Genomic DNA, 14,390 nt, shown 5'->3' on the forward strand with positions numbered 1-14,390 from the left:
GCCACCTATCCCCGGAGCAATATGGCCTTATTTGCTAATGCTCCTAAAAACCAAGTAACAAACAACAAACAAACAACAATCGAGCCCATGACCACCAAATACGGAGGATGTGGAAAGGTCAGGGAATGACCACCTCATATCCCTGGAGCAATATGGCCTTAGTTGCTTATGCTCCTAAAAACCAAATAACAACAACAGGACCACTCACCTCAATCATGTTCTTTTAAATGTTCTTGTGAGAAAAAAGATCATGAGTGTAGGGTGCATGGATAGGATGGTCTAGTATTCTTGTAGGTAAATCAACAATTTGTAAAGTTATTTAGAAATTGCAAAAGCCTCAGCATCTCCACAAGCTGTAGCTATGTGACTAGATAACTGAAGCCAGCTGGAGTTTTGAACATTAAAATCACCAAGGAAAATTACCACACTGTTAGGAAACTTGAACTGAAGAAAGTAAAGTTTTAGGCAACAACAGGTGAATTTGACAGAATGGGATAGAGAGATTTTAAGCCAGAGAAGATGAAAAGAGGAGATTCCAAATTAGTAAGTCTGATGGAATATCAAAGCAGATATGTGCACATATATACCACCTCTGAAACGAAAGGACACATACAGCAAATCATTAGGACAACTGAGATGAGCAAACTCAGTTTGAGGGAACCAATAAGTAGGATTCTGTCAGAAATAGTAAGCAAGGAAATGGGCATCATTGATATTGGAACACAAACCTTGTATATTTGTGAAAGAATGAGGAAGTATTTGGGTCATTTAGATCTTTTCGCAGGTAAGTTTGTTTAGCTTGTTTGACTGTTCAAGATGTATTCAGTAGAAAAAATAGAGGGAAGGGACATGGTAAGAAGTAATGAGATCTTTTGGATATAGTGTACATACACAGCAAGAATATACCTTTGTCTGGTCTTGACAATGCTCCACATGCACACTATTCAAACTCCTTCTAGCCACTGTCTTGCAGAGTAGAGATTGTGAGATTACATATTATCCATCTGAATGCCTTTTAGAGAGTTGGCAATATGTTCGTTCCAGTGGACTATTTAGTAGCTCGCCTGCAAACACCAGTTTTGAGCTGTACCCTCAAAACGTAAGAAGATTGGATCTCGCTGTGCCCAGCATAACCCCAAAAGGCATCAGTTATACTGAATGATGGAAGAGATGGCGGTTGTAGAGCTCTGCTGTGGAAACTGAACTTGAGTTTCACCCCTTCAAGCCTCCAATAAGCAAAGTGTGATGGTATTGCACCAGTTGATGAGAATCATCTACCACTTATTTTTATGGATTTACTTAGGATAAATGCATGGATCATATATATTGTACTGACAAGAACAAAAATAATGAAAAATGTACATATCCAGTCATGTTATAAGCTTTTAACACAAGGTGTGTCAGGCATCCTCCAGCAACTCTTGATGATATGAAAAGACTAGTATTTGACAAAGAGTTAATAAAACACAAATGAAATATATAATTGAAATTTGTTAACCTACAATACAGTTCTGTATTTCTGTTACTTGTTTTCAAAAGATTACTTTTTTTACTTAGCATCAGTAGGAAAAGGTCGCACTAAACCATGTTGTGCATGGTGTGAAGATAGCAAGAAGGATCTCAAATACTGTATCACTGTTGGACACACAAAAAAAGATTTCTGCTCTGAAGCATGCATGCAAGAGTTCAAGAAATCCTTTCTAAAGGTAATTTAATATTTTCTTCAAACATGAGTGATTTTCTTTATCAGTTTTATTCTAGATTTTTATGCCTACATTTGTTGTGTAATTAGCATTTTAAAGATAAAACAAATAAATAAGCATATACTTAACAATCTACAAGTATATTTTTCAGTTATATATATATTTTTTGCATGGTAATCATGTATAATATATGTATATACGTGTGTTTGTATAATTTATGCCATCTACTCTATTTTAAAAGTATATACAGGGTGTCCGTAAATGATGTTTCTGATTTTGATATTTTTTTATTCAGATTACTTCAAGCTACACTCATGAAACACATACCAGCTGAAACGATCAATTCAATAAGTTTTATTAAAATTGGTACTTGACCCCGGATAATTTATATGCATCCCATGCATTTTTCTTCTCTGCCACGAGTGTCATTAGTTCATATAATGCTGCCAATTTTGCATTCTACCTGCTACGCAATGCTGTGTTCGCCAGAATGTCAAAATGGCAACCATGCCAGAGAAAGCATTCTGTGTGTTAGCATTTCATGAAACAAAATCTGTTGTTACAATGCAGCAACAGTTTCCACAAAAGTATGGGAAGGCTCCTCCAAGTAAACCATCAATTCGTGTTTGGTACGAGCGTTTTGTTATTTTCATAATGAAGTGAAGTCATACCTGAGTGAACATCTTCCTCAGCATTGGATTGGGTGTAGAGGCCATGTGGAATGGCCTCTGAGGTTGCATGATCTGATACCAATGGATTTCTTTTTGTGAGGTTATGTGAAGGATAATGTGTACATCCCTCCACTACCAACGACACTGCAAGAACTGAAGTTCCTGCAGTGTCGTTGTTAGTGGAGGGATGTACATGGATCACAGAGGCCTTTGGTAAAATTTATTGCGAAATGAAGCACAGCATGTGGCAGGAGATTGAATATTGCTATGATATTGCTCGAGTTACTCGGCACCCACACTGAACTTTACCAATGACTTTATGTACCTTCATAAAACTTATTGAATTGATCTTTCAGTGATACGTTTCATGAGTGTAGCTTGAAGTAATTCTGAATAAAAAAATATCAAAATTGGCAACATCATTTACAGACACCCTGTATATACAGTGCAACTGGAACACAATGCACTTCTTCATACCACAGTTTCAGATATATTGCAGATATGATCATGTCCCGAAAACAAATTATGAAAAAAAAAAAAAAAAAAAAAAAAATAGTGTTCAAATAACTAGCAGTTCCATATTGGAAACTGCAAAAAGTGAATATACTCGTATACTGCACATCCTATTACCGTATTTTCTAGAGGAGAAATTATCTAAATTGTCTGTATATTTATTCACTTCGATATATTCAGTATTCAGTTGTAATTTTTGTAAACAACAGGTCTCGTCAGAAACTAATTATATTACTGTATACACCCAGTGTCTCCCCTCAGCTAGAGATGCAATAAAAGAGTATATCAGTGGAATGCTAATTACAAACAGTTAATGCTGGAGAGAAATACAGCTATTATTTGTCAAATGATACATTAGTTTCAAAGTAAATTTTTATAAATAAAAATTTATACATCCTTTCTTCAACTATAAGTTACAAGTAGGATAGCAAAAACTGTTAAGGGCTAACTAGACAAAAATATACATGAACTGACCAGTGATTTATGGAGAAATCAAGTGACCTCACTTTGACAGTATGTTAGGCTGGACAAGTTTGTTTTAATTTAGTTTTCTCAAAACATGGTAAATTCTAAGGCATCAGAAATAAATACATGGCAAAATTAGTAAATTAGGACTCCAGTAGTGGCCAGCAAAGGGAAAAATTATACAGTTGAAAAGTTAAAACATTATCAAAAGAATTAAAAGTGATGAAACAAAATTCAGTATGTTTTGCAAGTATTGAACTCCAGATAGAACAACCCATGGTTCAATGAAAAAGGAAGAAAAATTATGTTCATTCATAAACTCCATAGAAGATGAAGTAGGCCTCCAAAGAAAGAAAACTAGACTGTGGACCAATGCTTATACAAGTGGTTTATATAGAAGCATAGTGAAGGAGTACCAAAAAATTGGATAATTTTGTTAGCACAGGCACTTGAATTCATGAAATATTTGGTGGAGACGTTGGCACATTTAAAGCTTTAGAAGGATAGCTTTAGAGATGGAAGGCTTGTCATGGGATATCCCAGGTTAATCTTGTAGCCGGATCTGCATTTGGTGACATAACAGCAGAAGCATTTCATGAATTTCTGTGTAATTCAGAAAATTCAAGATGGTGAATTCACAGATATACTATGAATTTCTTTCCAACAAGTCACTGGATATTAAAAAGGCATCCAACAAACAGACATGGAAACTAATTAATAGAGAATTCCTGTACACAAACAAGCGTTTCCTGAGTTTCTCTGTAATGTGATTCAAGATGGTGAATTCACAGATGTACTATAAACTTCTCCTTGACAAGTCACTGGATATATTAAAAAGGCATCCAACAAAGCAGGTATAAAAACTAACAAAGAGAGAATTACTGTGTTGCTGTGTGTAAACAAGGCTGGAAATCACAAGCTAAAAACGTCATCAGTTCCAGCAAACAAAATTACATGACTGTTTCAGAATGGGCATATAAAATGTAAGTCCATAACAGCAATGTGTATTAGTAAAATGTAAAGGGTTATTATAACCTTTAGTATTTTGTCTTTTAATCTCTTTACTCATAAAACAGTAGCAAATAAAGTATTTATTTAACTAAATAAAGTTTATTATGTTAAAAAAACAGGGGAAAAAATTATAAATTTTTTCCCTCTGACAACATCGGGAATTGATTATAACGTGGGTATTCAAATTGTCGCCTGACACCTGATCTGCATTATGTTGAGGTTTCGTTATATATATATGTGATGTGTATGTATATATAGATTGTAGTGCTTTGTGTGTCTGTGGCTCCTAACTTTAGGTTTAGGCAATGTGGAATATTTGTGTTTTAAAGATCACCAATGATTTGATGTGTAATCGCCCCCCCCCCCAAAGTCTGTTCAGATAAATTTTTAAGATAACTTGATCAGCAGTATCTGAGATATCATTAGAAATATTTTCTAACTGTATTGCATGGCTACATTGTATTAGTCACCATAGCAATGTACTGTGTTCACATGGATTCCAAAAGGTTCGTTTTATTGTTTTTCTGCTTCTTCTCTCAGTAATAGTTATGCCTGTGACTCCTATGATACTTTATACTCCCTTTCATAGCTTTTGATCCTTCATTAAAATGTATCTAAATTTTTATTTTAATAATTTTCGTAACTCACGTGCTAGTTCTATCGTTTGTAAAGAAAGGGGCAGCCATGTTGGATTTTCAGCCATTTCAAAACTTTGAGCTGTTCGTTCTCATTATTCAAAAGGCCACAAATCAACATTTAGGTCTCATTTGAAAGATAATTTACTGTAGTTTTACATCACTAAATTTCATATTTTAGTAGCTCATTATTTATTAATATGATATTTTCTTTACCATGCATTCCTGTGGACTCCTGAGTCATTTTCGGCAGTCTACAAAATCATTAACAGTAAACGAAAAATTATGATTTTTATGCCAACTGGTAGATAACTAAATACAGTTTTACCGGTATAAATTTTATTGTATTCTCTTTAGTCATGCAAATACTTAACTGTTCCTCTGGTTCCCTACATAACATGGGATATTAGCAGAAAGCTTTTTCGTGAGCCCTATATATAGGAAGTTGCATCTTTTTCTGCATCTTTAAAAATTACTGCCTAGTCTGTAAGCTTGATCTGATTATCAGCAGTGATTATTCATGCATTAAGAATTTGCAGATAAAGGAACCACTAGGTGGCAGTAATTACAGTGTACTGATGTGGGATTTACATAAAGACGTAACTACCATCAGGTGTAAATGGAAGGGTTTTTGCTTTTGTAAAGGTGACTACAGTGGTCTCAGACAGTTTTTAAATTCTATACAGCGGGACCAATTGATGATGTTACCAATAGCAAATTCTAAATGGGAAGCATTCAAGAATTAATCTTGGAAGCTACTAGTCTTTTCATACCAACTAAGAAAATACTGTTCAAGCTTTAGGCCTAAATGGATGTCAGCTGAGATTTGTGGCAGAGGCAAAAATGCATGGGATGCATATAAATTATCAGACAACACAGAAGCCTATGGTAGATGTAATCTAGTCTGTAATCAAGTCACAAAGGAAGTTAGGCAAGGGATTACGAGAAATCTTTGGCAAAGGATGCAAAGACTTCTTTACTTATATAAACTCTAATTTTAGAGTTTATATAAGTATATGAGATATTACCGCTGTTCGATTTTCGATTTCCTCCCCTTCCAAAATCAGCTAAAATAATTGCCAGCTTGCTTCTTGGCCCTAAATTGGACTAGATTAACACATTATGCACCAAATATTACCATTTGAGTAGCTACCAGACTGTGTTAGTGGTATCTCAATTATCTGGATATATTCGTTTATCTGAATAACTAAAATGTCTGACAATGAGAAAGATAAGGTGGAGTCTGAGCTCCTAGATGCCACCAACACACATCTCAAACCTCAGTGCAACTTTAAAGTGTTGACTGGCACCTCACTGCCTCTGCAAAGCAAAGAGCCCAGACACACCATGCACTATATCTGAATCACCTCTCCTCTTCCTACTCTTTTGGAGGAACGTCCCAGATGAGACAGTGGCTTAACAAAATCACCCAGAAATTTCATGCCTGATAGCACCCCTGTGGCGCAGGTCATGCACATCGGCCGAATTGGAGGACTTTGCTGCCCAACAAACTAATAGGATTACATCTGTTGCCAGAACGAAGATAATAAACAGCTGGAGGAAAATGGAGACCATCCTTCTAAATCTTCACTTAGATAATGAGTACTATAAAGTTCAAATTTGTTTCTGAGCTTAGTGAGAACCAAATGCCACAGCTGTCCCATTCCTATTCTGAAGTGCCGAGGACCTGTACTGAAACTGCACCTACTCCTAGGAAGACCCTCCCAAAACAGCCTAACATCGTCATCATTTGACCAACTGAGTAAACTGAACATGAATCAAGTGAACCAGTTAAAGGAATCCTGCCCTCATAATCAAGATGGCTACCAGGGAGGAGGCTGACATAATCATGCTCTGAAGTTGCCAGTGTTGGTCTGAATGCTGAAGCCTCTCGGACAAGTGGCTCAACAGTTGTCCTCTTTCATGTTGATAAGACCTTCTTATCAGATGATATGATGGACAAGATTCACCAAAGCATTTGTTCCCAAGTACTCCACCAAACCCAAATCCAATATCTCCAAATAGGCCTACAAGGCTGGGACAATTCATATTGAACAATTAGACTTTACGCCAGCTGGTATTCAAATAAACAAATTTCAATCCTGCAACTAAAACACTTTATTTACAATAAAATAAAATACAAGCATATAAAATGAAATGAAATAAAATAAAATATATAGTAGTCTAAAATTGATGATTTAATTTACAATAAAATAAAAAATATATATAAAATAAAATATGATGATAAAAGCGATAAAAACAGTTAATAAAATAATGTAACAACTGTAGCTTTTGGAGACAGCGGTCTCCTTTCTCAACAGCATATTTCTGCTGGGTGGCACATCCTTAAATAGCAGATCCACGGCACTTGTCACATGGTTCCTTGGGAATATGGCTGGAATTTCCCATTTATGCACCGGAACCAGAAATGGCTCGGGAGCGCGCTAGCTGAAACCGTTCATCTCGCCCAAATCCAATGCTTCCTGCAACTGGGTCACTGAACTGTTGTCCAGAGTTTGGAATATCCTTAAAACACACTAACACGTCTATATTAGTTAAAGTCCCAGATTCCGTAATCAGTTCCTTGTGCATAAGTGCTTTAAGTGTTTGTGGCATACAACTTGCACACAGCCCGATGTGGTCATTGTGCACAGCAAGGAAACAGCTTTAATGATTGTTCTAACAAAAACCAAGACACTTTTCTCAAATTGCAAACATGCCAAACTCCAATCTCTCCACTCAATCAGGGACCCATGCTGCCCAATTTATTTGAAGGCCAAGAGAACCTGCCAACAAAAAAACAGTTATGACCAAACAATAATGGAACCATCAACCAAGAACTACCATTCTTACAGATAAATACCCAATTTTCTCATTCAGTTCTGGATCAGCTCCTTGCTGATGAACACAACATCTACATGCTGCTTATCCAGTAGTTGTATACACACACTCTGCAAGAACCAAAGACTATCCCAGAAGCTACCATGTCATTGAATGCACAACAAACTCACCCTGGGGCAATCATTGTTAGAAACTCTACACTAATGGTTTCCAAGCTATAACCACACTGTGCCCCAATTGTAGTATGCACACAAATAACTTTTGTCTTGGTATCCTTGTACGTCAGACCCCATGAAGATATTAATGATGCCATCAATTACTTAAATACTGCTCTATCCAGCAAAGGTTCTTGTCAGCAGGGACACTTACTGCCGCTCAACTATTTGGCACAGTTCTCAGCTGTCAGTTTTCTTTTGCTCAGCCTCCCACCACAGACAGCTGCTTGAAAATTACCTGCACACCTCACAACTTGAGATCGTAAACCATCCAGGCAACCTCCCCACATTCTGTAGCACCCAGTGGGAAAGCACCATTGATGTGATGCTTACCAACAGGTCCATAGCCAGTAACTTCCAGCACTGTACCATCCATGATGCCTGGACTAGGAGTCTGTTGATCCAGACTCCAACCTATTACATCCTCACTTGTTATAAGATTAAAACTGCAAGCTGGGATCTCTTCATGGGTTCCATCCAAGAAAATCTGGTATCTGATAATACTTAGTTATACTCTCATCTTACTACTAAACAATGTCTGGACCTGGGCATTGGTGCCAATGTCATTACATGCACATGCAAAACTACCCTTAAGAAGAAGAAGAAGGCATTTATTAACACTGTTCCATGGTGGTATTCCAGTTGGAATGTCTACAGAGGTCTCTACATGAAACATGGAAAGAATTTCCACAGGTCAGGACCACCTCCTACAGCCTGAAAGAGATATGCTTAGTAATGTCTATAGATAACAACAGCTACACCAAAGAGATTTGGAAAAGAAAGTGGGAGTACTGCTGATGCTTTTTCACCACATCAAGCAATGACCCTTGGGCATCATATTTTGTATAGTGACCAATAAGCTTCCTAGAGGTGACATTTTCAAGAGCACTCACCTCCACTGGTACTTGTACCACGAACTGAGTCAATTCTGTGTGCCCTTTTTCCAGAAGACTATGCTATTTTTACTCTATACCAACTTGCAGTGTGTGTGTGTGTGTGCACGTGTGTGTGTGCGTGCGCTAAGAACCAATCTTGAATAACCTGCAGGTTGAGGAGCCCTTCTCTTCTGGTAATCTCAGGGTTGCTCTCAACAGATTGAGGGCTAGGAAATGTCTCAGACCTGACCTGGTTAAAGTTGAAGTTCTAAAGAAACTGGCCTCCATCCACCCACCCACCCAAACTTCCTTCTTTCACTTTTTAATAAATGCCTCTCTGAGGGAATTTTTCCTACTACATGGAAACTAGCCAATATCTGGCTCGTCTTGAATTCTTACAAGCCACCTAGACGACTACTACTACAGAGGATAAATACCTTCTGGCTATTTCTGTTGACTTCTGTGGTGCCTTTGACCTCCTTTGGTGACCAGCTGTTTTTCAACACCCCTACCTTGCTCAACTTATGACAACCTGTATTCCTGCATTAGACACTACAGGACAGAACCAATTCATGGGTCTCGGGTATGAGATAAGTTCCTAGACACAGAATTTTGAGCTTGTGGGAACAATAAGGCTTTTGGAAATATTCATCAGATTTTTGATTAATTCGGGTTAACATATTAAAATGTAATTATGATGGGTTAACAAGGTCATGGTGTGTTTGTTTTGATTGCAGTCTCCAGTGTTTCTCCTATAAGCTGCAGTAGCATCTGAAAGGCAAAGCCAAGGCTGGCAAGTGTATGTGTTGTTATGTTGCGTGTTGAGTGCTGGCACCTGGTGTCTTCACAGGCAGGGGAAACCTTGGCCCCTGCCCCCTGACTCCCAACCTTGGCCATGAGGAGGCATGCCAGGGACTACAATCCAGAAGGTGACATGTAGGGGGATTTCAGAAAATTCTGAAAACCACAATAAGAATAGGAGCAGGAAGATAGCTTGAGAAGTATGGGAAATGGGGAGCAAAGGAAAGAGATAAAAAGAAGGGAATAAAGAAAGAGGCATCCCCTGGAAGATGAAGAGAGGATCATAATCAAAATTGGCAACATCATTTACAGACCCTGTATATACATGGTGTCTGTAAATGAAATGTACAGTGGTACCTTGGTTTGCGAGCATAATTCATTCCGGAAACGTGCTCGAAATCCAAAGCACTTGTATATCAAAGCAAATTTCCCCATAAGAAATAATGGAAACCCAGATGATTTGTTCCAAAACTCACAAATATTCATATACTGTAAAAATGATTAATACAAAATACATACATACCTTTTTATATTTTTAAAAGCAATCAAATTTATTAATTATTGGGTAGGACGACTTTCACTTCACTGTCACTAACAGAATCACTACTATCTGTTGACTTTTTCTTTTTGTGCGACTTTAACAAGGAACCTCTCCAATGACACTTGCTTTTGCCTCCTTTTGAGGATTTCACGGAAATATGACATTGCATTGTTGTTAAACAGATTCATCGCTCGCACTGCCACAGCCTTACTCGGGTGGTGCTTTTCTACAAAATTTTGCACTGTTACCCACATTTTACACACCTCCCTAATCTCATTTGAAGAGAGGGATGTCTCCATTTTTTTCTCCTCCTCCTCAGACGAGATCTCCTCCATAACCTCTTGCTGTTGCTCACGATGCAGATCCATCAGTTCGTTCGTGGTAAATTCCTGGCCATGTTCCTCCACCAGCTCTTGAATGTCATCCTTATTCACCTCCAGTCCCATGGTCGTCCCCAAGGACACAATTTCATCGACAACTGGCAGCTCCTGTTCATGAGCAAACCCCTCAACGCAATCAGACCACAGTTTTCTCCAAGCAGAATTGAGGGTTCTCTTGGTGACCCCATCCCAGGCTTTATCGATGATTTTGAGGCAGTTTACGATGTGGAAATGATTTTTCCAAAACTCTCGGAGGGTAAGGTTAGTTCTTTCGGTCACCTCGAAGCATCGCTGAAATAGCGCCTTGATGTAAAGCTTTTTAAAGTTCGAAATGACCTGCTGATCCATGGGCTGGAGTAATGGAGTAGTGTTGGGAGGAAGGAACTGGACCTTAATGAATTCGAATTCTTCCAGTAAGTCGTTCTCAAGGTCTGGAGGATGAGCAGGAGCATTATCCATAACCAGCAAGACTTTGAGTGGCAGTTTTTTTCCTAAAAGGTATTTCTTCACTATAGGACCGAAGACCTCGTTGATCCACTCAACGAACAAGATACGAGTGACCCAAGCCTTGCTGTTGGACCTCCACATAACGGTTAACTGGCTCTTCTGCACCTTGCATTTCTTGAAGGCTCGTGGATTCTCAGAATGATACACGAGCAGGGGCTTGACTTTGAAATCACCGCTTGCATTAGCACACAGCAAGAGGGTGAGACGGTCTTTCATGGGCTTGTGACCGAGCATTGCATTCTCTTCTGCTGTAATGTAGGTCTTCTTTGGCATCTTTTTCCAAAAAAAGCCCCGTCTCATCGCAATTAAAAACTTGCTGCGGCAGGTAACACTCGGAAACCATGAGCTTCTGGAACTCGGCAACGAACGCCTCAGCTGCCTTAGCGTCCGAACTCGCAGCCTCTCCGTGCCTCACAACACTATGGATGCCACTTCTCCTCTTAAAGTTATCAAACCATCCCCTGCTCGCCTTGAAGCCTTCTTCGTTTTCTGTACATGTACCTGGCTGTTTACTTACGAGGTTGGCATACAGGGCCTTTCCCTTCTCACAGGTCAAGTTCTCGGTCACAGTATCACCCGCTAGTTGCTTCTCGTTTATCCACACCAAAAGCAACTTTTCTACATCTTCCAGAATACGTGACTCCTTTTGCTACATCTAGTCTCCTTAGTTCTTCTTTCTTCTTTAGTATTGTGCAAATTGTTGACGTAGACTTCTTATAAAATTTTGCGATGGCAGCCACTTTCATATCTTGTTTGTGCTTCTCGATGATTTCCTTCTTAACTTCTACCGTAATCATCTCCTTCTTCTTACCGCCTTCCTTTTCAACCCTTTTCTTCATTGGGGCCATTTTCATAGTGCACAGTTAATAAATAACAGTCACTAAATTTGAACACAAAAAAAAAATTGCTTTACACACATACACGTGGTCACAACGCTAGCACGAATGTTCACTACAGTGATGACTGTATACGAATGAGGTATGCCGACTGAGACCAAGCATGTGAGACGATTAACCACAATCCCGAGCAGCACGTGATCACGTGATGCTCGGCAGACAATTTTTAGGAAATAAAGCACAATTACAAAATGAGGAGGCACCCTTGAAACACATAAACAAAGCTGCGCACGTGTAGCAACTGAATAAACAACACCATAAATGCAGAGATACACTATTAACACCTCACATTTTCCTAAAGCACATTTCTATGGATTACTACCATAAAACAATAAAAACAATTTCCAGTTGCCTTTCTGCTAGTGGAATCTGTTATAAACTGGTAGTAAACTCGATCTAATTGCATTTGTGATAATAGCGATAGCTGGAATTGTGTTGGTTTTTACGTTATTATGGTGAAATGTGTTTCCCCTTCACTGATATAAAAAACATAAATACATTTTCAGAATCTTCTCTTCATTCCTATCGTGTTGCGTTCAGTTGGGGTGATTCTGCGTTCGACTGCCATTTCTTGTAAACACAAAGGCGAATTGTGCATAAGCGAATTCGGTTCATGTTATATAAGATATCGTTCCCCTATTTATAAATAGTGTATGATCGAATTCGTGTAGTGTAAACACGTGTTATACGAGGACTGACTGTACTCGTATTGCAAGACCTCGCTCGTTTATCAAGTTAAAATTTATTAAAAATTTTTGCTCGCCTTGCAAAACACTCACAGACCAAGTTACTCGCAATCCAAGGTACCACTGTATATATATCCATAATCAAGCCCTGAGAGAAACAAGCTGATTTACTATTACTTCAACTTGCAATATTACACAGTAAACATCCTAAATCTGTCCCTTAGTGAAACACCAAGTTTACTTCCTTCACTAGATATTTCTATATACAAAACAAAGTAATTCAAAAATCTCAATCACAGTTACAACTTTACAAATTGATTGAGGAAACTGGAAATCTAAACAAAGAATCAACTCGTGAAGAGTGTTCACCTTAGAACCATAACTGAATGGTTAAAAAGGATTATGTAACTTGAACATTAACAATACTCTTCCTGTGCTTGAATAATCTTTCGGCAAACAAGGAGAAAGCATTGAAATTCTTCTTATTCAAGAGAAAGTCTGGCAATTCAGTATCAACATAAACATTGGTCAACAGCCGCAATTCGTTTCTTATATCTACATAATATGGGCAATCAAAAATGAGAAATTCAACAGATTTGAGAGCACCACACTGACAAAGAGGAGTATCAGACAGTCCCAAGGGGAAACAGTTTAGAATTTACACTTCTGTGACCAGTAATCATAAAGGTAGGGAACAGTCCAGGAATAAACCAAGCACATTGTTTCTTGTAGTCAGAGACTTCAGGTAAAAATTTATAAGTTGTTCTTCCTAGTCCAGAATACACCCACTCGTTTTGCCACTCCCTGGAGAACTCAGATCCAATTCTTTTAATAAATCCTTCTCCTCAATGTCAAAATTAACAGTGAAACCTCTCAAATTAATTGGAAGAGTTTTCCTTCTGTAATATTGAAGGTAATGTAACATTATCTCATATTGTATTGGGAGTTAATGACATAATACTCATAATGCTACCAAAGACACAGTTCTACGAGATCTGCTGGTAGCCAATAAAAAGAAATGCTATGCCTGTGTGACATACCTTTTAGCCATACAATTTACAACTTTAGAGCCCCCAACCCCCAGCAGCATAGCAGGACAATTGGAATAAAAATACATGTGTTATACAAACTAAGTGTAGAAGAATTAATACCATAAGAGTTTCTAGTTAACTTAATAATTTTACAAGTTAAGGTTTTTAGTTTCTGCAAAATAAATTTAGCATGGATAATTAAATTAAGTGATCATCCAAAATGATGCCAAGGTATTTATAAGTTCTTGTTATTTTAATTGTTTCCTTGTTCAATTTAATATTAGATCTGTTCAAACTTAGATTCCCTTTCAACAGCATCTTCTTTTTCTTCTCAGACAACAGGATGTTGTCTCGATCTACAGAAAGCCAACCATCAAGTACCACGTTGCAGCACACAGGGCCGAGAATAGATCACTGAAGACAGTCTCTAGTAACAGACCTTGAGACAGAACAAAATCCTGAAGAAACCAAAATTTTTCGATCACTAAAGTAATCCGCAAGAAGGCGGTAAGGATGGTTAACAGTCTGGACTAGGCTATGCTGATTTGGAATAACTTAATAGTCATAGTTGCAAATAATGCAAGAAAGAAAGCTTTAAAACAGCAACAGCCAAAGAAAA

The 14,390-nt window shown here is 37.9% G+C and overlaps 1 protein-coding gene across 3 annotated transcripts in view; it reads left to right on the forward strand.

Annotated features, from left to right (window-relative positions):
• The window catches only part of Scm (Polycomb protein Scm), a 427,976-nt gene that overhangs the window by 81,880 nt on the left and 331,706 nt on the right, over window positions 1-14,390 (forward strand). For all 3 annotated transcript variants that reach the window (XM_090370651.1, XM_090370653.1, XM_090370652.1), the window contains one exon: window positions 1,558-1,706. In XM_090370651.1, coding sequence (XP_090226777.1) covers window positions 1,558-1,706 — 149 coding nt within the window. The remainder of the gene's footprint in view (window positions 1-1,557; window positions 1,707-14,390) is intronic.

This window comes from Mastigoproctus giganteus, chromosome 3, assembly GCF_048544385.1.
Source record: "Mastigoproctus giganteus isolate SK-2022 chromosome 3, ASM4854438v1, whole genome shotgun sequence".
NCBI classification, from domain to species: domain Eukaryota; kingdom Metazoa; phylum Arthropoda; class Arachnida; order Uropygi; family Thelyphonidae; genus Mastigoproctus; species Mastigoproctus giganteus.